The sequence below is a fragment of the Trematomus bernacchii genome, unplaced genomic scaffold (genome assembly GCF_902827165.1).
Source record: "Trematomus bernacchii unplaced genomic scaffold, fTreBer1.1, whole genome shotgun sequence".
NCBI lineage: Eukaryota > Metazoa > Chordata > Actinopteri > Perciformes > Nototheniidae > Trematomus > Trematomus bernacchii.
In genome coordinates, this window is record NW_022987648.1 from 12359052 (window position 1) to 12385752 (window position 26701).

General features: G+C 39.9%; 1 protein-coding gene across 3 annotated transcripts in view; it reads right to left on the reverse strand.

Annotated features, from left to right (window-relative positions):
* The window catches only part of myo1b (myosin IB), a 70379-nt gene that overhangs the window by 25645 nt on the left and 18033 nt on the right, over nt 1–26701 (reverse strand). For all 3 annotated transcript variants that reach the window (XM_034134207.1, XM_034134209.1, XM_034134208.1), the window contains exons 4-9: nt 13439–13533; nt 9555–9659; nt 8127–8173; nt 5646–5709; nt 3100–3198; nt 1942–2045 (exon numbers count right to left, since the gene is read on the reverse strand). In XM_034134207.1, the coding sequence (XP_033990098.1) occupies nt 1942–2045; nt 3100–3198; nt 5646–5709; nt 8127–8173; nt 9555–9659; nt 13439–13533 (514 nt within the window). The remainder of the gene's footprint in view (nt 1–1941; nt 2046–3099; nt 3199–5645; nt 5710–8126; nt 8174–9554; nt 9660–13438; nt 13534–26701) is intronic.

A 26701-nucleotide genomic window follows, 5' to 3' on the forward strand; every position in this document is an offset into this window, starting at 1 on the left:
GCTTAACCCTCCTGTTATCCTTGGGGTCAATTTGACCCAATTCAATGTTTAACGTACCTACAAAAATGGTTCACATTATTTTCTTTGCTTAGTATTTCATGACTTTTCCTAATTTAGTGCGGCCTAATGGGTAAACATAAAATGAACATAAAGATCTTTTTTAAATGTCCTGCACGCACTTTGTATACATCGGTGTTCCTTGGGGTCAATTTGACCCCAGGCTGTTTTAGTAGTATAAAACCTATACAAATGTCAATATTTTATACATATTTGTCTTGATTGTGTAGGATGTTATTGAGGTGACTATTACATGCAAATGTATCATTGTAAAAAAAAAACTACCCTCTGCTTTAGTTATTGGTCCTTTAACAACATCAAAAAGATCTTACTTTAACATTTTATCTCAGTACGTGAGATTTTATGGTGATTTATATATTTTTCTGTAGTCACATAATAGGAATTCTGGATGTATAAAGGGGTCTGTGGGGGGGAAGGTTGGGGTTTTATTTAAATGGTTATTTAGGTAGTCAACTAAGATACCAAAAGCACCAGAGACATACATTTTGGTTAAAATGTGGAATATGATCATTGTCTTGAGTTTTAAACTACTGGGGTCAAATTGACCCCAGAGGATAAAGGGTGTAAAGTCAATCTGAGGATAACAGGAAGCTTAAACAGCAGCTGAGTGGAGCATGCTGGAGCAGGACTGATAACAATAGGGAGCAGTAGCAGTCTCTTATAGACACAACATCCCATGTGTCACTCTCAGAGATAAGAAACGGTGGCGTTGTGCATGCGGACAAGATCTTGCACAAACATATTTCAATAAAAGGAAGCAGCTGCCATGTCTCCTGTGGTTTCCCCCTAAATAACTACTGCTGCCAATGTGCTTTTGCAAGTTGAAACATTGTTGGAATTTTGTTAGATGATGCACGTGGAATTTCCCCATGTTTGATCAATGTGAAACTAGAAGCTCAGTTCAAAGTTCACCTGGTTTTGCAACATGTGGGAGGGAGAGTTGTGTGGAGTGTTTTCCCAATCCAGGGGAGGGACCAGGAGATAAAGCCAAATCAGGCCGCCTCTACCCTCTGTACAGGATTTAGATTATCTCAGCATGTAGCAAGGGAAAGTTGGTGCTTAATGCAGCCGGAGCGTGACGCCGCTTGTGTCAAGTTTAGGCCATTGTTTGTGTTGCGTTTGTATATCTGGGTGTATTTAGGATTGTTTAGTATTTTAGATTTAGATGAATGAGATCATTTCCACCTGTACCCAACAGTTACTTAGTGGTATTCTTCAAATATCAGTTAGGATTGTGTCTAATTGAGGGTAGTTAGTAATAGACAAATGTGTGTTTTTATACAGAAAGTGTAAAGCATTCGGTTTCTTGAGGAAAATGGCTTAACCCTCCTGTTATCCTCAGATTGACTTTACACCCTTTATCCTCTGGGGTCAATTGGACTCCAGTAGTTTAAAACTCAAGACAATGATCATATTCCACATTTTAACCAAAATGTATGTCTCTGGTGCTTTAGGTATCTTAGTTGACTACCTAAATAACCATTTAAATAAAACATTACCCCAAGGAACACCGATGCGTACAAAGTGTGTACAGGACATTTTAAAAATATCTTCATGTTCATTTTATGTTTACCCATTAGACCTCACTAAATTAGGAAAAGTCATGAAATACTAAGCAAAAGAAATAATGTGAACCATTTTTTTAGATACCTTAAACATCGAATGGGGTCAAATTGACCCAAGGATAACAGGAGGGTTAAAAAAAAAAAAATTTTTTTTGCATCTTCAGACAATATTGACGATATTGATTGATGAGATTTCTCAGGAATCTTAGATAAATATCTCCGTACTTCAGGAAAAACTGGGCACATTATTTATTTTCTCAACTGAATACATTACTCTTCCATATAATGTCCTACTCACTCTGACTGTCCTGAAGTTGGCCGCATCATCCAGCCCGTTGACGGCGGCAGAGTCCAGACTCAGGTAGTTGTACTTGCTGAAATCCCGATCCAGCTTCAGCTTCTCTGTGACACACAAAACATGTGGTTGCCATTTAAAACTCACATTTGTTTGATGCTGGTTGGCTGAGGGCAATTTAAGCCTCATTTACATTGAATGTAAATTACACAACTACACATTCACAGCTGACAGGAGCTGATCAAAAAAAATCATAACACAATCTTGTAATGATGGTGGAAAAGATATTCAAGGAGCTTCTAGAGGGGAAACAAAGAAATTCACTAGAATAGGTGCAATTTTCCCTTCCTCCAAACACATTTTCTACAGTGTATGGTCCTTGAGTTACTGCTGTGAAAACTGTTTCGGAAGATCAAATGGCATTTTTAAAAGCCCCCCTATCTCGTTGCGAAGAAATCTATTCCTCTGGTGGGTGCATGTGTCAGGTTTCATTAGTGGCTGCATTAACTACAGCTGAATCAGGCCTGTGTGTGTGTGTGTGTGTGTGTGTGTGTGTGTGTGTGTGTGTGTGTGTGTGTGTGTGTGTGTGTGTACGCTTGGGAGTCAATGACCCTTATTTTGTTCTCCCGTGTCCCGGACATAAAAACAATGCCCTCCGTCCGCAGAAAAGCAAATAGAGGGAACAGGTTTCCCTGCTAGCCCTTTGTTCTCCGAAACTGTTTGTTAGGCAGGAAGATTGGCTCGTTAATGCATGGGCCATGTGTTCCGTGCAGCTGCTGGGAAATATTTATGTAAGATTTAAACATAAGGAATTGCATGCTGGTGTTTCCAGCTGAGAGTTTAGAAGAGGAAACATAGGAAATTCAAGTACAAGTGGCTCCAGAATCAAAACAATGTGTGAGGAGACCCAACAATGGCGAGTGTAGTTTCCTCTGTTGGCTTCTGTGACGTTTGATTTATTACTTCCTGTAAGCAGATACGAGGATATTCGAACAGAGACGATACTCCAGGCGAACCTTATGACAACTCCAGTGTGTGGTTTTGGCCGATAAGAAGGGTCGATTTCCTTTTTTCAGTATTTCAAACTGCCATTTTTCTCAGATTGAGGAGCGCTTCCACACTTTTTCCTAAATATGTTTTCCAATGCGTTTGACAACTTACTGAGTGTGTCATCGGAGGCGCCGGACAAGAGCTGATAAAAGATGTGGAAGTTCCTCTCTCCCCTCGGCTGTTTCACCACACGTGACTTCTCCAGCAGATCTATTAAAAGGACAACAAAAGGAAACAATGACACATCATAGCAAAGAGCCATTTCCTCACAACAGGGAAATGTTTCGATGGTGATTCTCTGAGGTGTCCTTGAGTAGTAAATAAGAGGCTGAGCTGCAACTTTAAGAATGAAAGATGCCCAACATCTGAGCTTAGAGGGCTTCCTGGTCCAAACAACTGTATGTATTTGAGTTACCAAGGTGACCCGGGTTGGTAATTATTTCTGTGTGTATACATGCTACAGGAACAAGGAAGGAGCCGCTCAAGGATATCAAACGTCAGCCCTTTTTCTCCTGGGCTAGCGACCAAGTGCAACAGTACCTGATTAGAAGGGGAGCCATGGTCTGCTCACCGCATTAGGCTGAGTATGATCTAATTAAAAGACCAACAGCGGAGCTCAGCATCCGAGGCGGCATGGGATCCTCTTCACTGCCACTCTGGCTGAATAATGGCTTTTCATTTCTCTGGTTAGAAAGAGTCTTATTTAAGGAGACCTAAAGGAACACTTCAACCCAAAAGGAGTATTTATATATCAGTAATTCACCCCGTGTTTCCTAAATACATTTGTGAAGAAAACATAGCTTTTCTCGCATGTCTTCACGGGGAATCCAAAAACTGAGAAAAAAGTCTTGATAATTGAAGTAAAAGGGGGCCAAAAAAGCAAAACTGTATCAATGCATAACCAGTTCCACCTCGACTTGAGTAACCTACTGTTTAAACAGTTTTGATTCAAATAGTAAGATGTGAATCAATTTAAAATGTAGTTTAATTTAACCTTTATTTAAGAAGATTAAATCTCATTGGGATTATCTCACACCTCACGCTTGTATTGGCTAGCGCTCCAACACATTGTACATGATAGGCTAAGGGGTTGGACATCTCTAAGCGATTGACCAATTGAGAAAAGAGCCAATCAGAGCAGACTGGGCTCTGGTTTCAGACAGAGGGTGAAAAGAGGTGCTGCAGTATGAGAAAAATAAAGAGCTTTTTGAATATGAAAGCATGTAAACATGTCACAGTAGAGACACAACATACAAACATGAACCTGAGAAATGAGCATAATAGGGCCTCTTTAAGATTCTTCATTCACTGGGGAGGCTTTCGAAGAAAAACAAAAGTAATTTATATACAAATGATCATTGAGAGGGTAAAGTACAGTAAGAGTTTACATTATACTGAACTCACAGGAAAAAAAAAGATCCACATTAAGTGCCTCTTTCAAATGTCCAACCATAAGAAAAAATGCTTCTGGCTTTGTCAATCTTTAGAAAAACTGACTCACCAGTCTGTGGGCGCTGAGAGGCGAGAAGTGCCACTTTGATTGCTTGTGTAGATACACTGAACTTAAAGAGCCCTACACAGCGACCTCAGGGCTGTCAGAGGCAGCGGGGGGGTCAGAATCTGTGGCACCCACTGGCCATAAATCACATAAGTGACTATATAAGAGCCAACCCATCAATAATTTAACATCCCTGACAGAGTGGCAGACAGTAGCAATACAGAATATGTTAAAAAGCACAGAGAGTAAGCACAATACCCCTGGAGAGCCACTTTTTCCATTACAGCGTCACAGTGGATGTTCTTTAAACATTTGTTCCCATTCGTGTTGTGTCTGAAGGGTTTGGCTGGACAAACTGAATAATCAGTCATATTGTTATTGCTTTTTTTTGTTAAAGGCCACAGGGCTTCCCTATTTCGGGGAAACATCCTTAAAAGAGAATGTATTGCGTGCTCTGTCCACAACATGCCCTGTCTCCCCAAGATAAGCAAACACACATTCAAGTAGCAACGTGGAAACAATATCCGGTTATGTTTTGGGTTTGGGCACGAAGCTTATGGCAACAAGACAGCTACTATATCATTAAAGCTACTTCTCAAAAAAGAAATTATCCAATTTATTTTATAGGAAGCACTGACGCCTCAAAATAAGTATATCTGGCGTAAAATATTCATACAGCAAAAGTATCCTCATCCAGCAGTCTAGCCAACCCAGAAGCAGTCACATGTCAGTGGCTTCTCATCACAGACGGTCCCTTGTGTTGGACCAAAACCGAGAGACAGAGGGTTCATTTTGTCTCGGGCTATCAGCTCCTCGCTTTGTTGCCGTGACCTCTGGCGGGGAAAGTCAGCGCAGACACAACAATGTGAAGAGAGTGGAGATAACAGAGGAAAGGGCAGAGGGGGCGGGGGTCTGGGAGTGAGATCAATCAAGCTTTAATCAATTCTGAGGCTTTTGGAAAGTTGGTCAATCTACTTTAAATTGCCTTTTTTGACTGCTTTTAAATAGCAGATACTTATTTGATTGTTTAACTGTCGTTGGGGCACAAATTGGTGTCGGTTAAGAACACAACAAGAAAAGGACACAATGTGAGACAAATATGATTAGGATTAGTAAAATGTTTGACTTTATAGGACATTTTCAAGTCAATAATACTCACAGTTGCTAATGACTCCACCCAGAGGATCTCCTTTGAAGTCAAACTCAATGTCCATGTACTTTCCCTGTGGATAAGAGTGCAACAGTTAGAACGCAATTCATAAAAGCTGGATATGGCTGCTTTAGATTACCAAATTAAATCCAACCATTTCCCACTTTTTTACAACTCATTCACACTCCTTCAGGTGCACTTCCTCCAAGTTAAAGCCAGCGATCCGGCTAAGCGCCAGCCTTTCATCACCCGTCATTTAACACTTTTCCTCATGAACAGCTTTTTCTTGTTAGAACTGAACTTGTATTACTTTTAAATTCTATGATATTTGGTGTAGTGGAAGTCCAAAACTCAGTGCAGTTCAGGTCACAGTGATTTGACTGCATCCCATGCCACATTCAGGTTAGAATAAATCACCAGCCAATCATAAACTGCTATGAAATAACTAGCCTCTGTGGCGGGGAAATCCCTCTCAAGTTCTTCCTACTGGAGCAAAACAAAGCATTTCATCCCCTCTTCTCCTTTTCTGTCTGACTCTTGGAAGTTAGAACACAGAGTCCTGTATGTGTGTGATTGTTTGTTTCCCCCCCCCCCCCTACGGTGTATTAATAGCAGACAGGCTATACTGGTGAGCCAAACTCAATAAGCCTGTTGCACTCAGCAGAATGACAGTTTGATTCATAGCCTTATGATAAACTGATGGAGCTCCGATGAGCTGGTGTCTAGTAGGAGGGTCCTTGTGAAGGAGGTATATTTACCAAGGTTACCTAAATATAAACAGATCAGGGGCATAATCCTTTATAATACTCCCAAGTCCAAGTACCGCCATGTGTGTGTCTGTGTGCCAATAAAGGGTGATGATTGATATAGTGTGAAAGGGAATCTAAAATGAGGATTGGAAAAGCATTGGCAGTAGCTAGCTGCTACTGGCTGGTATAACCAGTTCCCATCAAAACAAACATGGAGGTAAAACATCCCTTCAGTCTACCAGCACCATGGCATTTCTTCCTAAAATTGACTCTCTTTTTGAAGCTAAAACATCCACGTAAGATTAATTAACACAAATGATTGGTGTGATGGAGGAGTACTGATTCAATGTCATGACAAAAGGGAGGAAACCGAAGCTGTGTTGGTAATAGAGAGCCAGAAATGTGTGAGAATGCCCTCTCGGGAAGAACAATAAGCAAAACACGCCCGTCTCCTTTCATACAGCTACAGCCTGGGAATTACTCGTTTTCTGGATGTGTCTATACACCGAATCATTCTTATGATGCTATCTCTGCACAAGAGATTAGCATCAGATTCCCTCAGCTTCTCCTTTTTTTAAAACCACAACCGGTCATTGGAGGAAACTGGAAACCTGTTAACAAGTGCCAATCTAGTTAAATACAAGAAGAATACTTTATTAATCCAGGGGGCAATTGGGTTTTGTGAAAGTTACTCCCTTTTAAAAAAGGAAATATTTTTTTTAATAAAAGAAAAATATATATATTTATCATTTATATAAAAACACATGTTAAAGTTAGAATTTGCAACAAAAAAAAAGAAATAAAAAGAACATATATATGTATTATTTATATAAACATAAGATAAAGGGAGAATGTGCAATACAAATATAGAATAAATAAAAATAAAATACATCTCTATAGAAAGGAGATGATATCCAGAAAAATATAACATTTAAATGAAATATATAGTTTGGAAAAACGGCTTCCCCAATGTTAGTCTGCAGTGGCTTTCTAGCACACAGTTGTTAAAACCAGTGTATGCTGAATGTACAAACGCTATTTAAACATGTGTGACCGCAATTTATCAAGCCTGCTGTACTGGAAGCAGTGCGTGGGCGGGTGTTATGTACAGATCCAACCTTCACATTATATGGTAAAGACACATTGGAACACACACGCGATGAAAGCCCCTCGAAAGCATGTTTAATGTAGCTGTGAATCTCTTACTAACATGCATCATTTAACAAGGATGTGTGTCTGCAGGACACATCGGCCTTGACATCTTCAAACCAGCTCATATGTGCAAACCCCTGCAGGCCGACTCAAACCATATAGCCCTTATAAAGATAAGATAAGATGGACCTTTATTAATCCCCGTGGGGAAATTCAGTTGTACAAAGCAGCAACAGGGTAAGCGTGAATAAAGTCGGTGTCTAGACAGAATTACTGTCATGACATGAGGACTGATCCAGCTCAACCAGCTGTAGAAGTGAGAAGAATTAGCTCCAACAACATTGTAGATCCTATTCTGAGTTCAATTAAGAGAGCCAGACTGAATCAGAATATAGAGACAAACACAAAAGGGAGAGGAATTTAGAAACACTGTGGCGCAAGATTTGAAGAGAAGAAGCAACACATAGATGAAAGTGGCGGATTATGCACAATCTGAATGGAAGCTGTGCATAATGTTTAGCACATATGGCTTTATTAGGGAAGCAACATCTCATTACACAACACTAGTCATTTATTAGAAGATACTTACAAATCTGGAAGAGTTGTCGTTCCTCACTGTTTTGGCATTTCCGAAGGCTAAAAAATGAGAACAATTTTGGAAACATTTCAATTATTTATTCTAAACCCTCCAGTGATAGCAAATAAAACCCCAACAAATCAAAGCTTGTTTACATGCACACCCAAACACATTCAGAATTTCGCATTGTGCCTCACTGCAAGTGCTGTCAATCATGCAAGGGCTGGATGTCGAAGCTATTTGTACTGATGAAGCCCCCATAATTCTGTATGGATTAAGCAAAGCACCAGGGCTTTCCAGGCTTAGGAGAGCTGAACCACACCACGTTCAAGTTCAAGTGCTTCAATATGTGCCATTGCTTATAAACAAACAATAACAAAAGGTGACGTTCAAACACAGGGATGTAAAGGGTTCAAATGCATGTGTGTATATGTGTCATGTTATGTGCTTTCGATAACCTTTTAGAAAAGTATTATCTAATCCATAGTCCTTTCAATTTGCTTCCCACATTTCTACATTGAAATACCATTACTGTGTCATACTGCACGGCACTATTAGCAAAACTGCTGATAACGCCTGATTGATGTGTGTTTAAGTCTTAAGAATGAAACCAATAAAGGTTCTGAAAGAAAACAGAGTCACAGAGAGTGAACATAACGCGAGATAACTGTGCCTCCCCCCTCCTTCTTTTTCAGCAAATTAGATTGAGGGGGTAAGGGGGGGGGGGGTTAAACTCTTGCAGATGTGCAGCTTTTCTGCAGCGAATCAGCCCAGGCATACAGCTTCATCATTCATGGGCATTTCCTGTCCACTGCCCCCAATTATAATACAGCTGTTCCTGTGCCAGCACTGAGCTGTGGGATTGAGACAGTATGTGTGTGTGAGTGTGAGTGTGAGTGTGAGTGTGTGTGTGTGTAAAGGAAATGAAAATAAGTGCTTTATTGGACTCCAAAAGTTATTTTGCTGATCAGCTTACTTCCCTCTGACAGTAATATTTTACATGCTTATGCGTTTGTCAGTGTTTAAAATCTAAAAGTTATGTTTTGCAGTTACTATGCGACTTTTGGGGGTGGTTAACTATTAACAATTGTTGTGCTTATGAAATGTATTTTTCTGGAGATTCTAAAACTAAGCAAAAATACATTAATAAACAAAGACATTAACATACTACTAATTCATCCATGTGTGGGAGACGGATAACTGAATGGTGCAAATCTACCAATAAAACAGGGCTCGAACGAATGAATAATGTCATTAATGATTAACCGTTTGTCAATAAACTGTAATACAGATTCCTTAAAATGTCATGTTTTGGTAGTTTTAACCCAACAATATTCACTTATTCAATTTGAGGACTCTTTGGAATCGGACAGCGTTTGAGCTGTTAGCACAGACTTAGCCGCTGGATTAGCTTGATGAGTGTGATTGGCGTTCGCTCACCCTCCAGCACGGGATTGGACTGCAGCAGCTGTTCCTTGACCTTGTTCACCTCCTGGCCCTTCCCACACACCGCTGCCACGTATGACATCACCAGCTTACTGGCCTCTGGAACACACACACACCAGACACACATGGATAAATATTAGGTCAAATCCTTCGCTAGACATGACAGCGACTGACGCGCCCACCCGTCTAAACATCCCCGTAAAAAATCCCCCTGACCTCCTCCCCCTTGACACCCATCAAGACAGGGTGTGGCTCATTCGTTTTTTCTGAGGTGCAGAGATGAGGAAGAGGCCCAATGATGGAGACCCACTTTTTATGTTACCAATATTGCATCAGGTTATCATCATTCAAATGATTTTAATGGGAACAAGAGGACTGAACATTTATTTGGATCGACGGATGATCCCTGCTCATCTACTTTTTGTGTTCCAACTGAAAGGGGATCTGAAAGACTCAGAGAGAGTGGGTTTTGAGTTCAGAGTGTTCCAAAAAATAATAATTTTCTGGATGATATAACGCGACATGGGCTCAAAAGGCATCTTGTGCTGCCTGTCTGAAACAAGTGCCATGCCTTGTAGGATGACGGTTGTTGGCATCGGGATCATCGCTCCTGCCCGGCGAGATGACAGTGACCCACAACTGATGATGTTGCCAAGCAGGGATAAAAAAAGATTCTGACAGTAGACGCTGGTACAGACTGTTGATGAGCCTGGCATAGAAAGAAACAGCTCCAGACACGCCCTCACACACATTTCGCAAAAGAAGAGAATAGTTCTCTTTTTTTAGAGGGATCAAGAGTGTTCCACTGACGTTTTCATGTCTCGGGTAGCACAATAAACTAGACAATAGCACCATGTTATGTCTCCTGTCCGCTATTGCCTGCATCTGATAATAATGTTCGTCACAGCTCCTTGCTCCTGTACGAGTCACGGCAAGATGGAGCACAATACATGAAAGCCAATGACCCATATCGATGGTGTCGGCACATTTTTGATGGCCTTATTCCGCAACAAAGCTCGGAGGCCGATGAGATTACTGAAATCCAAATGTATCTCCTCGACTTGGCTGAACGGCTTCTTTGAGTTTTTTTTTTTTTTATATATCCATTCGAGGCCGAGAGACCCCAAATGAAAGCTTGGTGCAAAAACATGATCCGTCAAACTGTACCGTTGCATTTCCTGTCTCATTTGTATTGTTCCGTCCCTGTATTTCCCTACTGAAATGTTTTTTGTGGCTGTGGGACTGTGTCATACACTGTTGACAGTGTTTTCTTGTTAAAACGGTCGTGTGGCTTTGAGATGTTTGCTGCCAAAGTGCCACGGGGAAAATTAGGGTCGGTAAAATCTGAGCCACAGCCAGAGATCAATGTGCAAATAGTTCACGGGCATCAGCAGCATGAAAACAGTGCGTCATATTATCAATACGGGAAATGGATATGACATCAGTGCAGTATGTGATGGATTCAAATTAAAGTAGGGTGGTGACACCCATGCATAAACAAAGAGACATAACTTTAATGGAATGGTTTATTTATGAATCAACACTGGGGACCTTCTTGGTTTGGGTTCCTTTATGTCTAATTGAGAGGAAACTGTGACAATCACAAGTTTGAACATTTTGCAGTATGATGATCAGGACTTATGGAGGTAGATCTGTCTTAATATTATTTGTGTCAACAGATAGATATTTCGGGAGCGTAATGTGTAATATGTAAATGTAAAACACCAAAAATGCAAAATAATTATTTGTAACTTCACAAAAAAGTTTTTGCAAATATAAAAGTAAATCTGCAAATACGCAAACACATTCCACAAATAACAAGAAAATCTGTGAAAACAAACAAGTTTGTGATCTACAAACGCATTTTCGATCCAAAAATACAAACTGGATTAACAAATGCCTGAACGAGCGTTGTAAATGTACGTTTTCACAGATTTTAAATTTGTTTATGTATTTTAAGATTTTCTTATTTATTTATTTTTTTCTAAATATTGAAACAAATCTACCTCCATAAGGACTTTAGTCAATATTCCCACATATTCCCACATATTCCCACGGTGGTAGTTAATGTTCATATAATATTTATGGCAATTTTGCTCACCCTCTAATTAAAGCCACATGGCCAGTTTTAATTGCAACCAAAAGGACATTATTACAAATCACTCCCACACTTAAATCTGTCGCACACATGCATATCCAGTGTGTGAGTTTCATGCTGACAGTGATTTTTCCAGCATCATAAAGTTGAGGCCTTCTTACACTACTGTAAATGGTTTTGGAGAGGACAAAACACACTTTCATCGAATGGTTAGGAAGGCTACGAAAATAATTAGCATATACTCTGGAATCAGTCAAGCAACCTGAGGGCAAGGGTCAGAATATTAAGTATGAATGCGTGTCTGTGATTTAACTGTACAGGAAGGTATTTTATGAGTGGATTACTGCCGCTTTCCTTCGGTTTGTGCCTGCCAACTGAAAATGGCTTTTTACCTGTGACACTGCACTGTTAACAGAGGCCAGGAAATTCCATTCCTCTTGGGTTTCTGTAAGGTATGTGAAACTGCCTCAGAACATGGCCACATTATTATAAAATGTGACGTGAAAGCAGCTGCCTCTAGCATCAGCAGGCTTCATTTAGTACCTGTAGTCCTACACACTTTCCAACATGAGCTTTTATGTATTTTAACTGTATGCTCCTGTTCTACTTTGATTTGTCTACCTCTATCATTTTCCACCCGCTCTATAATGCAGGTCATCACAGAGTTACAGTCACGTCTCAACATGAGGTTCTCAAAAACATGGGAATCAAAAAGGTAGATCTTATCAAAACGAGCAGTGTGGCTTTATACATAACAACCCTTATCTTACAGCGGCCTTTACAAATAATTGTTGACTACACTTAAAACAAAGCACTGCACACAAGAAGAGCTGAAAATACAAGAAAGCCTAATGGTACATTTAAACTCTACTGTGATTTATCAGCAAGGATAAAAGTACATTTTTTTCCCTTACATTTTCATAAAAGAAGAGCTTTCATGTAAATTCTGGCAGCAGATGCATTACCTATATCAAAAGCCAGCCTTCAGGTAGGGAAAGATCCCAGGTAGGAATGGCTATAACGTTGTATAGAAGAACAGTGGTGCTCGCCGGCAGTGTGCCTTGTCTGATATTGAGTATTATACACATAATACGCACTTTTTAAATACTTAAAGCAGATGAAGGTTTGATATCATCAGGGATTTAGCGTTTGATTATTTCAGTCTGCGTCTCCTGTTTAGGAGTCCTTCATTGTCCATTGTTCAGCAGTGCCAAATTATAAGCAGGCACAAACACTTAAAACGTAAAAATAAAATCAGTATTCTCCGTCGCTGCTCGACCGACTTCGGACGTATCGGAGGGTCTGCGAGCCACTGATGTTTTGCTCAGTTTGTTTGTCTGATGACTTAAGAACCAGACATTCAAGACGTTTTGACCCGGTATCTAAAATATTTACCTCCGTCTCTCTTTTCCAAAGCAAACATCCCGATGTTTAGAACCAGTAAAAACACAAAAATGATGCCATTTAAAATCTGTCTTTCTACAATGATCTCAGTTTTCTCTGATAACGTAAGATCAAATGATGTTAAAGGCTGTTTTGGCTGAAAACAAGATCAAAGAGGATGCTTCTCTATGAGGTCGACTAGGTTCATTGATTACACTTACTCTACAAAATAACCTTGATTAAAATTATGGATATTTCTAGGTTAGAAAATTGTTAGGAAACATTTTGGACATGCAAGTAAACTCAACAAAGGTATAGTGATTTTAGACAAAAACATTACATATGACTTTGAATTTTCAGACGTTATGATAAAAGGAGTTATTATTTAGCCACATACCAGTTTTCCCAGCCCCACTCTCCCCTGTAATGAGGATGCACTGGTCCTTGTCCTGGTCCCTCAGTGAGCGATAGGCCTCATCTGCCAAAGCATAGCTGGAAGACAAAAAGGTACAACATCATAAGCTTTTAGATTACAATCTTATTTTCCAAGTATTTTCCTGGATATTTTTAGGGGGAGGTGTAGACACAATGGGGTAAAGGAAGTTCAGAGGGAATGATCCACTCCTGTTCCAGGCTGCATGGCGTCTATCCTAATCAATAGCATGTGGATTTATTGGAAATTAGGTCGCATCTGTAGAACAGCCACAAGACTGTGAGGACATGGCTTTAGTTAGCTCCCCCGGCTGGTTCCCATTTGGGATTTTGGCATTTAAAAGTTGGAATATTGACCATTTCCTGTTCTTTTTTTTACTAAACCTATCTTCTCAACTAATGCGGCTAAAGCTCCTGAACCAAAACAGTTGCATGCTTCCCCCCCCCCCCCCCCCCCCTTATATAAACTGTCTTATATAAATTGTTTTAACTTTCACATAATAACTTCTGGAACTGTTCCCAATACTATAAAAAACAAATCTGAAAAACAAACTCTGGCAGGTGTTTGAATGATGCAATTAGTCACAGAGTGAAACAAACCCTTGTTGGATTACTGAATGATAAAAGTAGAGCGCCTTTTATAAAGTGAAACCTATTGTCAAACATTCCAGGACAGTGACACAATGGGAAAGTGGGCATGATTATTGTAGTTGCCCCGCCCCCACTGAATTGCCGAACAATATACTATTTGTTCTCTCTATGTGGACTATCCCTGATGATGGTTTGAGAGAAGGGTGTGGATGGTGTGAGGGCCATATCACAATGACAACATTATGTATCTAGTGTGGCACAATAGTGTTTAATTTCAATGTGATACACCCACAAAGAAGGAACACTAAAGGGTGAGGCCGAGGCAATTGCTTTTTTACGGCTCCCACTTGGCAGGCGAACAGTCATGTACAGTGCTGCGAGTAGTGAGTTCCAAATTTCTCCTCCAGCAAGACACGAAACTGCAAATTAGCTTTCTTCGTCCCCCTGTTCCCCCCTGTACTTTGGCATTCATTGCTTTGGAACTTTTTCCAAAGCCACGTCTGGTAATAAGTGGGATTGTGCCTTGTGCTTTTTGAGAAATTGTTAGTTTGAGACAAGGTGAAGTTGAGTTTGAAGAATGTATCATTTAAGACCTCCATGATGATTACTGACAGTGTAAAGGAGAACTGCTTTGAGTCTGTCTGCACTGGTGGCCCATCAGTGGACAAGGGGAATGCAACTGGACAGAACATCAGAGGGGTGTTTTTTGGTCACTTTGACGTTCCAAAAAGAAGTCTGAGGGGCAAATTCTAAAAGAATGGAGTGCGGTATCTAATAGCTCCATGAATTGTGCAATTATCCTTATAGCAAAGAGAAATGCGCTTCAGATGCTTGACAGCGCAGTTAGCCATTGCTTTGAGAATAACCAGTATCCATTTGTCTCATTTGCACAGGTTAAGCCGCTACAAAAACAGTGAAATACTATTGTAAATGTGCCTTTCATTGAATAGAATAGTCTCAACCGCTAGTTTACACTCCTCTTCAACACAGCAAGAGGTTTTTTTTAGTTAATCGAGTTCACTTTTAGAGTAGAAAAGACTAAATGAAAGTTTAAAATCCCCAAATCAAAGTCTCTGAAATATTAGTCTACCAACCAATGGGTGAAGTCTCGTTGACCATGTCCACTTCTTATAATGTTCTATGGTTACAAGCTGATAAAGCCATCATCTGCCCTGCTAAAGAGGCCTTGAGCCAGATGATAAATCCCTACCATCTATACAGGAGTGTTACGTCTTAGTAAAAGTCAATGCTCCTGGCTTTATAACCGTAAAGGGCATAATCTTCCACCTTTTTAACTATCAAGCTAAGATTAACATCTTAAGTCTTACGTTTCACATTGAGTAGAGGGTAAATATAGCTTGCGGTAATTTTGGAGGAATGCTTCGAAATAGTCTCTCCCCAGTGTCTAATTTGGTCTAATTCCTCGCCTGGAGGGAAGGGGCACTCCAAGAGTCCCAGGTCTGAGTAATGGCATTAATCACATATTCATATGCTCTAAAAAGTGCTAAACACGAAGGCAGGAAGGAGTGTCTGACATTGACAGATGCTAGCATGGGTTTTTGTACAGCACTAAATACCTGGGTGTGAAAATGTAAGGGAAATCGGAGCATGGTTTGCTGAGATTGATTTGTATGCAAGGCTTTTGTCTGATTTAAGCACACAGCATATACAAATGTAGCATGGGACCAACCAGCAGGCTAACTGGTTAAACAGGGTTTAAAGTGATTTCTAAGGGAGTTGTTCAGACTGCATTTGAATTCTGCAGCATAACTCTACAATGTGCTCATTATCTAGTCAAGCTTCCACAAATACACTAGGGCATGGAACAATAAGCTAATGTCTAAAGAAAAATCTAATTTGGGGTACGTATTAGTGCAGCGAGTGTGGTTGGGGTCAGAGCTTTGGAGCATATAATCACACACTGAACTAACACTGACCTCCAATTTGAAAAGTAGCTGATTGTAAGTAAGAAGTCATGGCAGAGAGGGGCCAGAGATGGACAGCCAGATGAATGCATTCCAGGCCACAATACAAAGTTAAAGCTGAGGCTGGCTAATGGGCTTAGGGATCTGCACCATCACACATTGTTCTGGAGCAGAGCCCATGTAACAGTTTCCCTACCTCGTCAGCCCCCATTGGGCACGGCACCAATAGACCCTCAAAAATATGAGGGTATGCAAAATCATAAGTAATTCACCTTTAGTCAGAAGAAAACTGGTGTTTTGATATTATAATACCTGTCCTGACCTGTAGACCTCTTTTGTCTGTGCCAGTCACCTGATCAAGAGTAAGATTGACTCCCATCCTAAAAGGAAACCCGATATCCCAAACATCAGCCGCTATCCTACTTTTTAATACATGCTTTAAAAAATGGTTTTAAAACCATCATTGCATGACAAGTAAGGTCATGGGAGGAAGAGTTATGATTAAGTCTTTGTCTTGGTTGCAAATATTTATTAAATATATTAAACTTCAATTACCATGCTTATTGGGGCTCAATGAAACACCCAATGTGTTCTGGTGAAAAATAATAAAAGTAATATTGAACAGTTGAATTTCTTTTGAAAAAAACGGTTGAAAAAATAACCTTTTTTCAACAGTTACAAGGAATATTAAACGTAAACTTGGGTTGCTCTCAGTTGCATCAAATATTTGTTTTGTTTCCGTCTAGCACAAGCCTCTCCCTCAGAATTCCCCACCCCCACAATTTCTGATCACAGCCCAGCCCCTACCCTGTCCTGTACACTACGTTCATATGGATGAGTCTCGCCACAGTACATTACGTCACTGTTGAAAAGTGCAGCACAGCGCAGCAGATGTCTGCTTTGTGAAAACACTCCTAGTGCCTGACCTGATCCTGACAATGAGCAAACCATCACACAATTACCTCACCCCCAGAGGAGGCCAGTGGGAGGGGAGTGTACCAGAAGAAGGTAATGGGTGTAAAATAGGAGTGGGAGGTCCTTTACCAGACACATATACAGAGCCAGTCAAATGAATATGAATGGCTGTAATCACAATATGAATAGAAGTGGGCACTAGCAAGGGGCCACACCCAAAACTGTGTAGATGAAGAAGAAGAAATCCCAGCCACATCTGATCTTTTGCAAAAAACTATTCTGTATTTTCATTCACTCGTACATGAGCATGAAAAACGAGGCAGAATTAGAATTAATGACCGTCCCTGTGGCTATCATTAAGCTCATGAAAGCAGTACGAACAGCAACTGGCCATGCCACTTCACAAACATGGAAGTCAAAATGATGATGAAGCACCAAGGTCGCCATCAAAGGCAGAGGAAGCTTGAGTGGGGCACTGAAATCCCTCAGAGGCCTCCCTGATCAGTGTGTGGAGGGTTAGGTCTTGGACCGTAAGTGCAGCTTGGCACCTCCCCTGCACATCTGCCTGCAGGCTGTAATTTGGCCGTGCACGTGGCAGCGGTGAACACAAAGCCACACTGGCATGAGGTAAGCAGTAGAAAATAGTCTAGTCAGTTATTTTTTTACTGCTGGCCTCTGGTAACTGGGACACAGGAGGAGATGATGGGCATGCGGTGTGTGGCGCAAATCTTAAAAAGGGTGGAGTACTGCAAGGGCACGGTCGGCACACTTTAAAGTTGTGATTTGGAGATGCTAATGAAGCTGTAATATATGGGCCAGAGCACAGCCCACCCAGCAAGTGGGATATGACAGGACTTCTTCCATGCGTTACAGTGGCATACAGCAGATTTGCATAATCTTTTTTTTCCCTAAAGCAGGACTTTGAAATCCCTGGGGACACCAAAGATAGACTGCTGTAAGAATCAACAATCAAAGCAAAATGTTAAAACCTATTTATTCTTTAAAAAAAAAGAAGATGTTATTAACATCGCCTGACACTAAACATTATTATACACATTTTCTAAAACTCAACTGACACTTTTGTAGTACTATAGGAGGACTATGGGATCCCTGGGGAACCTAAGAATAGATTGTTGTAAGAGTAAATTATTAAAACAAAAATGTGAACTTATTTCTCCACAAAACGTTGCTGATTATGAAATTAATATTTGTATTATTACTATTTTTGAATTGTTTTGTAATATGCTTAGTGTAAAATGAATAGCAAAGAACAAAATCAAATCAAATTATGAGTCAGGATCTTCAAAATCAATAACAAAATTGACCCACGTAACATAATATCTATCTATGTAATCAACATAGGCCATATTGGGTAATTTTGAGTGCATGGACTGATCTTAAGGATCAAATTGACTGGCACAGTTAGAAAAATTGGATTGACAAAACAAAGCTCTTTTTAAATCTTACAAAAGTACACCCCCAGGGATCTGAGTTGGCATAATTCACGTTAAAAAAAAAGTACAACTTTGATCATTTTCCAACCCTAAGAAGATAAGCTGTGCTCGGTACTTTGAAGCTAAATCCAGCTAATGTTTCTTTAATGTGTTTGTGTGCATGGTGGGGGGGCCTGTGATCTCAGTGTGATCAGGCTACTCCAGAGGCCCCAGGAAATCCGCCTGGCGCTGACGGAGCAGCCAAGGAAGCGACGCTTTCCTGATGCTTCACGACCAGGTGCAAGAGTTTCAGTACAGTGGCGTGTATTCAGAGATGTGTTGGAGAATCTGCTACTGAGGGTGCGCCGGGAGCGGACACACACACACATGCTGACAGAAGAACTTGGTTTTGGACAGATGTGGCCCATCTGGTTACAACCATGTGCAACTTAGAAACGTGTGGTAAGGAAAAAGATCAGAATGCGGGGCAAGAAACTAGCAAACATGACACAAGATCACAGTCAAAAGAGCACTCTATGTGCCACTTACAAGGTGCAATAACGAATACCTCCAACTGTCCAAATTAAAAGCTCAGAGTGAAGTGCTGCTGCCACAGATCTCTAATTTATACAACGCCTGCTCTGGGTTGCCTGAGACCTCAACTTAATTTGCTCATTGATACTCCCCCACCCTTACATCAAACTTTGAGGGGGGTCCAGGGCTTTAATTTACTTTACTGCACATCAATTTAGTGTTCCACAGCAGGGGAAAACACACATTCAAGTTGTTTTCTGAACTGTGGAGAACGCAGGAAATAAGCACGCCGAGTAAGTTAGCAAAACATCCTCAAACAAAAACTCAAACAAAGACGCTTCTGAGCCACTTTCAGAGGAAATAGGAATCAGCACGCAGCATATAAAAAAGAGAAAAAGATATTCAAATGACTCCCAATTAATGTGTGTTAAAAGGGCTAAAAGAGTTAGCCAGTTTTACTAAGTCATGAGGTTTCATACTATAATAAATAAAGGCCTTGTGCCTCTGGCTAGAAGATATAGAGAAACACACTTGATAAAAAAATAAACACAGCCACATGCGCACAGTCACAGGCAGGATGATGGAAACGGAGAAGAAAGATGTATTTATATAACCCAGAAAACGCAAGATGCGTCAGTTCAGGGGACTTCCTCTCTTCATCCTGCTCTCCAATGTTGTGTCTCAATTTCCTTACTTCTTGACTTATAACAGTCAAAAAGTTGAGTAGGGAACACTGGACACTTTAACACGCCAAGATCACCACCATGTTATCTTAGCCAAAGTTAAACATGTGGCTTTTCTATATTTAATATATAAATAAACCATTTGTGTAAAAAGAAGCCAAACTCGATTAATGTAGAGCATTATGTAATGATTTGCCACCGCAAACGATAATGCTGCTAGCTAGCTAACTAGCTAGCATTTAGCAGACATCACTTCCATTGAGAGCACATTAACTGTGTCCAATTTGAGACGACAGTCAAAATGTACACACTTTTCAAGTTTTCAGTGCATAACATGGCAGGGTAGTAGCGAGAGTATGCAAATTGAGACACAATATGTCTTAGCCTCCAATGTAGCCGATTGTCTGAGCATTTCAGGCGCTCAGAGGCCTTGTGACAAATACAAAACAAATCTTGGCCCTGGAAATGGATGACCTATGACCTAATATATGCTTAACTTGTTGTTCAAAATTATAAGAATGTGTAATGTAAAGCCCTACAGGCATCGCAAGACCCTCTGCACCCACTTACACGCACACAAAGGCTGCATATAAATAAACTGTTATGCCTAATTTAGTACAAGATCACTTTGCAAGTCTTCAAAAAGCAGAAGGCCTCCGGGTGAGCGTGTGACCCACAGAGTCCAGACAACAGCAGAGTCATTGTGGCTCTGACAAACAGTGTGATGTTGGTCCTGCATCAGCACCACAGTGGTGGGTGACAACTTCTTCTCCACGCTAGGGAATAGGAAGGCCACAGACGTGTAAGGGATCTAAGTTGTCGGGTGCTTATTTTTTCAAAGCCAAAATAAATGTTGTGAATTAAACAATGACTAGGGTTGAAGGATAAAACAGGAAAGGCCCTGCTTCTCAACAGAATTGGTTGATTTAATGCTAAGCTGGTTGAATAAAAAATACGTCTTGCTTGATGCAGTTACCTTGAATAATTCCGGCAACTCTTGAGTGAGTCTCTAAACTTTTATGTAACAGGTTTCTGTATCACAGCAAAAGGGAATCAAACCACCGAAGCATCACAGGAATCCTTGTAGCGTTGTATAGCATCAGCGGTCTACCTTGGCTGAAATTAATACTTTTTCTAACAAAAAATGAACACATCATTGTGAAACAACAACTTTTAGTAACATATAGTGTGGACTGATCATCAGATGCTATGTTGACTTTGCATTAAAATGAACATAAATCCCTCTAAATATCTTTCAACTGGACGCAAACAGCTCTTCTCCATCATATCTGCATCACATGACTTTCCATTTAGTATAGAGAACATAAGCTTGATTTCATTTTAAAATGACACATTCATAATTATTGATTATGTGCCCCGATTACTTTTTATAAATATAAACTGTCAAAGCACAAAATCCCATGCAAAATACTATCTTGGGACTGGATTAGCTGACACGAGCTTAACTATGTAATGATGTTTTGGCGATTACATTTCCATAAGCATTTACAGTTGCTCTGTGAAGCCAGTCTGACCCTTAGTTAGGCCCTTTGGGAATTCATGGCCAAATGTCCCCAACCAATGTGACCAATCACATGTTGGCCCATCCTGACACATCATGCATCATCTGCTCAGTGAAAGCAGCCTTTCAACACCAGGAGCTACAGTACTCCATAAATACATTTCTACATTGAATGCAGTACAGTAGTCAAATAAAAGGATATTAAAGCCTAAAAAGGATACAGACCTGAAAACTGTGTCCTCACATAAAGATAAAACATTTTGCTGTGCTGTGCTGAAAAAAATTGCATAACACCTACAACAAAGTATTGGAAATATGTAGGATTTCCCTTTAAAAAAAGATAACACTAATATACCTGTAATTATTGTCAAAGACATAAGGTTCCAAGAAGACCAATAATCTACACAGCTGATGAGTTGTATCTATTTACCTCCACTTCAGTATGCCTCTCACATATTGTTATGCAAGCTGTGTACACAGATAAAAGCCCAGTTCCCATTGTTCTGGATAGATGAATAGAGAGTTTACAATGGTTTTTGAACGGTCACAGATTAATAGAAAATCTATAAAACAAAATCGTGTTTTCACAGAAGCAATAAATGACGGCGCAGGCAATGTTTATTCAGTATTGTGTAACCTATCAGTGGGTAGGTGCATTATCTTTGGAAACAGAGGAATTCATAACCTTTTGCTATTAATGATTGCCACTAGGCTTAGTTATCTCAGATATAATGTGCTATGAAACAGAACCCGGTTCACAAACTATGAAAAGTTCAATGTGCAGCATTGAACATCCTCTAATATAGAAATAAAATGACCATAAAGAAAAATGGTTATTAAATACAACCTTTTAACTAGCATCGGGGCCAATGGCAACTACAAGCTGTATTAAAAGTGTATGCAGGATTAGAATTTATGCATTTCTCTGGCATTTTGCCTTCATAAAGTGTTGTGAGAGGCAACATTGGGCTTATCAAAAGATAGCTAACCTAAATGTCAAGGAAACGCTTTTACCAATACACAAAAAAAAACATAATTGGGTAGGGCAATGACTTAAATGTCAATATAAAGAACATATTCTGAGTGAACACCCTACACCTTCTGAACAACAGGACTCTAAGTGTATACAAGTGTTGTATGTACCCAACAGACCTGCTTCTTGAACGCACAAATGTATAAATTGATTATAAATGGTGGCATTATACAAATTAATGCATTTGCATTTTGTTCTAGGCTTGAAGAAGTGGGTGGAAAAATGAACACGCACACATTATCCCAGTCATGTGTCTCTGTGTTCACCGAGCTCACCGTCACGCCAACACACATCCTGGAGAGGACTTACTCTGCCCACATGAGTCAAAATGCTACTTCAACGAGTGCCCACATAAATCTACCTACGTACAGGTTCTGGGCTGCAAATTATTCAGGGGCTCCTTGAACAACAGTTTCTCTTATATAATACCAAAACCGTGAACACATGGCATGAGTGTGTTACCGAATAACTGCAGCTATAATGAATATAATAACAGGAAGAAAGCAAACAACAAAATTACATGTAATATTTGCCATAAATGAGAACTTCCACAGTTCCTTTGCAGTCCATTTTCCTATCATCTTTCAACTTAGGAAACGTATTCATCAAAATCAATTGTAGTAGTGTATTAACTGAATTTTAATGAAGAATTATGGAGGTAATATTAACACAATGTAAGATAAAAAGTTATTAGGTTAGCTAAAAGCAAACATGTTGTGTATTATATTGGACATTTTCAACGCTCACTTATTGCCTTTTGATTACTGGCAACATTGGAAAGGTAAACACAGGTATGATGCCATGATGCAGTAAACGGCTCCAAAGTCCATTCTACCAACAGATGGAATGGAAGTTTCCATGGGTCTTCATCATAATACCCAGTCGTATGCCTACTGATCACATTCGAAACATGAAGGGCACTCGGAGAGCGCTGACCTCCGCTAAGGCTGTTTCAATGATTGAAAATAATGCGTGATACATGGCTCTGTAATTTGGAACTGCTCTAAAATATAATGTGTTCTTCATTGGCCTGTGCTGCACCTTTCTACAGTACCAAGTTTCATACAAATTGGCCAGGTGTTTTTTCTAACCCTAACCCTAATCCTGGCAGCAAACAAATGGGTAGCTGGTAGTTTTGTTTTAAACAACAGCTTCAGTTTGATATTACAACATTGGCAGTGGTTCAATAGAAAGAAGCCTGTACTGATGCCAGGGGATTCACACTGATAATGGATCCAATGTAGTTCAATTCAGGACTCCTTTAAAAGCCATGTGCAAAGTTCTATGCAAAGGGTCGAGAAAAATCTGATAAGAAGCGCGTCGGTCGCTATGAACATACACATTACGTAGGAGGTGATTGCATGGAGGGAGTGTAGTCTAGTGTTTTTTCTGGTCAGGCAGGCACTCAAGTACAAGTAGCTTACGTGTTCTTCAGTACTTTTGACATGGACACAGGCCTTTCACTGGAAAGTGCAGTTACAGTGAACAACCATGTATTTACTGAATCAGTGCTTCGTGTTCTTAGCAATGGATGCTTGTACATTGCGGTTTCTTCATTTTGGGTTGTATTACTGTTTAGACAATCAAGGATTTTATAGTCAGACTCTTTATATTGATATGACTTATTTACTGTGTAGAAATATTGTAGATGGTCAATAGCAAAAAGTATAAAACTGCATAAAAGACTTACTGCTACCATCCCACTTGACCAAAGGCAATGATGCATTGCAAGGATAGACACAAACAGTTACAATATTTCTACTTTATTACTCTTCGGGAGAAAATATTCCTAAATGTCAAACCTCTACCACAAATCACATTTTACAGCATGTGCATAACAGCTGAAAACCCTGACTTTCGCCTTGCACGGGGCCTCTTTGCTCCATTAGCAGTGATGCCCCCTGTAGCCAATGCTCTAGTGGCACTAGGTATTGAGAGCAGAGAGCATCGGGGGTCTCAATAGCTCATTAAGCATTGGGGAAATACGATCCTACCCTAGAGACGTGGGGCTGGCCACACACACACGCCTCTGAATCTGTGCCTGGCTTGGGCAGCAGGGGACGTACAAAAGATGACTCCAGGCCATCTGTAATGCTGCTGTGCATGGAGAAAGGCCACTGATTAGTTCATTGCTAATGCGTCGACTTTGTGTAGAGGGGATGAAACACCTGCCAGTTAATTATGGGATGCCTCATCTGGGCAGAGGGCTTTTTTTGCTAAATTGGCCGGCGGAGGAAATGATGGACACATGGTGGTCCTCGATAAAGCCAGCTGGAGAGGTCATTTACACATCCATGAGCAGCCACATGGATTTTCTTTTCTTTCCTTTCTTTTCTTTCTTTTAGGCTTTGTTTTGATGATTCTGAGATTTCAAACGGAAACCATTCACATTTCTTATACGTTTTCAATATTAAAGAAATATTGGATTGAGTGGTACAGCTAGCTGACCGAGACTATACATGTATGGATTCTGTAAACATTTTGAGTGAAAAGAACATTTGTCAGGTTTCCAAAATAACATTATGCCTACATTTATAACAGACTTTTCGTAGATTGTATTTGCATTCTCATTGATGAGAGTCTTTGTTGTTTCCCCCCCTTTTAAGACAAGTCATTTGCTTCAATTCAGAATAAAATGTACCTAAATCACAATCTGCATATTGTGACAGTCTTTTAAACTTCGTTAGACACCTGCGTTTCAACATCTTTGTCTTTCTTAATTTATCAATATGTAGTGTACTGGTCTCTGGCCTTGACAAGAGCAAATGTTTATCTGCACAAACTCTAATTAAGCTGGAACTTAACAGGCAATTAGTCTACTAACAACTTTAGAGATGGAGCACCAGCTGCAGTTCTCCTTCCAGCTGATGAGCACACACAAAGACATACCTCTATTTGTCTGGGGATTAAGCGAGCAGGTGTGAAACAGAAAAAAGCACCTGCACACACTCACCATTCCTTGCAAGCCACAAAAACAATCCAACTCACACAAGGTATTTCGCACATCCTTGGAGATGCATATACACAGGATGAGCCAATGACGACGCAACAGCATTAATTAAGAGCAACACGTTTGACAACACTAATCCTTCTCCTGGCTTTAAATCAATAATGTTAAGTAACGATTCCCACAACAACAATTTGGACAATGACTAAACCTTGAAACATAGTGTGCCATGTGTAGTGAGGACAGAAAGGACCAGTGATTGTTTGAGGGACAGTAAGTGTTTGACATATCAGCTGACTGCACTTTGTTCAAGTCAAAGAAAATATTATTCTGACATGCATTTATAAAAACCCTTAAACCTTAGACTTTGGGTGTTATTTACATTGTATGTATGTGTGTTGGTTCTGGGGAAGGTGTTAATGCTTCAGCAGTTAGCAGTTTTTTGTTATTCTGTAAAATATCTGCAATGACAATAAGGTGAGAAAATGAATGAAGCCGGTAGTTCCATGCTATAAAAAGGGCAAAAATGTACCAAAACTGACATAAGTAATTATAGTAACTTTTTTCCTCGTAAATATGCCAAGTAATATAATGGCCCAACGTTTTTATAAGCATAGGAGATTTTCCTCTCTACAAATCACTTTTTGTTGTAATAAAACACTGATTATGTTAGTCATAAAGGTTGACTGATAATAGTATACAGTCCAATAAGGCATGTTAAGTTAGAATATGGTCATTTTTATCATGTATTCATTTGTAAAAAATATGAAGTTATCATGATGTTGATTTTTAGACCTATTGCTTAGCCATACAGCAGAGAGAACTTCTGGGGGAAACCTTCACTCAAATAGTGTGAGCTTGACTTTCCCACCACTCTATAGAGTCAATGCGGCATCTTTTTTTGTAGCCTAACATCATTGGGGGCTTTAGCAAATCCAGACACCCCAGTGAACTACTTTGGTTTTGACTGATGCAACCTGTTCTGAGTTCAAGTGTCTGATGAGGATCAAAGACAGGAAGAGGAAGATTCCCAGGACCTCCCTTTGTTACCTTAATTAAAGCTCAACACTGATCCCCTTAAGTCACTGCAGATATAATGCCCTTCAGCCAGTTGAACAAGGCCATGAAAAACAACAGGGTCATGAAAAAACTTTTTCAGTTTTCACCAGATATTGGAAGTCATTTTTTATAAATCAAAATAATGAATGGACAGTAGATCTCTCCGCGTTTTCAAGCATAAATGATGCTCTTCTTCTCAAACTAAATATTTAGCTCAAATGAAATCAGGTTACAAATAATACATTTGAAACAGGCACTGTAGACAAGGTTTATTTTTTTTGTTTAGCTATTTTTTTAGATCTGATTTAATTTATCGTGTCAAAGTATACTTATTGTTCTACCTTGGCATTTTCTCCAGCCGTGAATAACTTAACACAATTGATGTGAAGTCAAGTGCATACTCTGATAGGCAAAAAATAAAATAAGAATAGATTTGCCTAGTGTTGAAGTTGTCAAAGAATGCATTTAAATCACCAGTAGTGATGCTTACTTGCTGCTCTGCTTTGAATACCAGTCAAGTCAAATGTATTCAAAGTACAACACCCAAATGTGTTTCAAAACCACAACTACCCAGCTGACTCCAGGA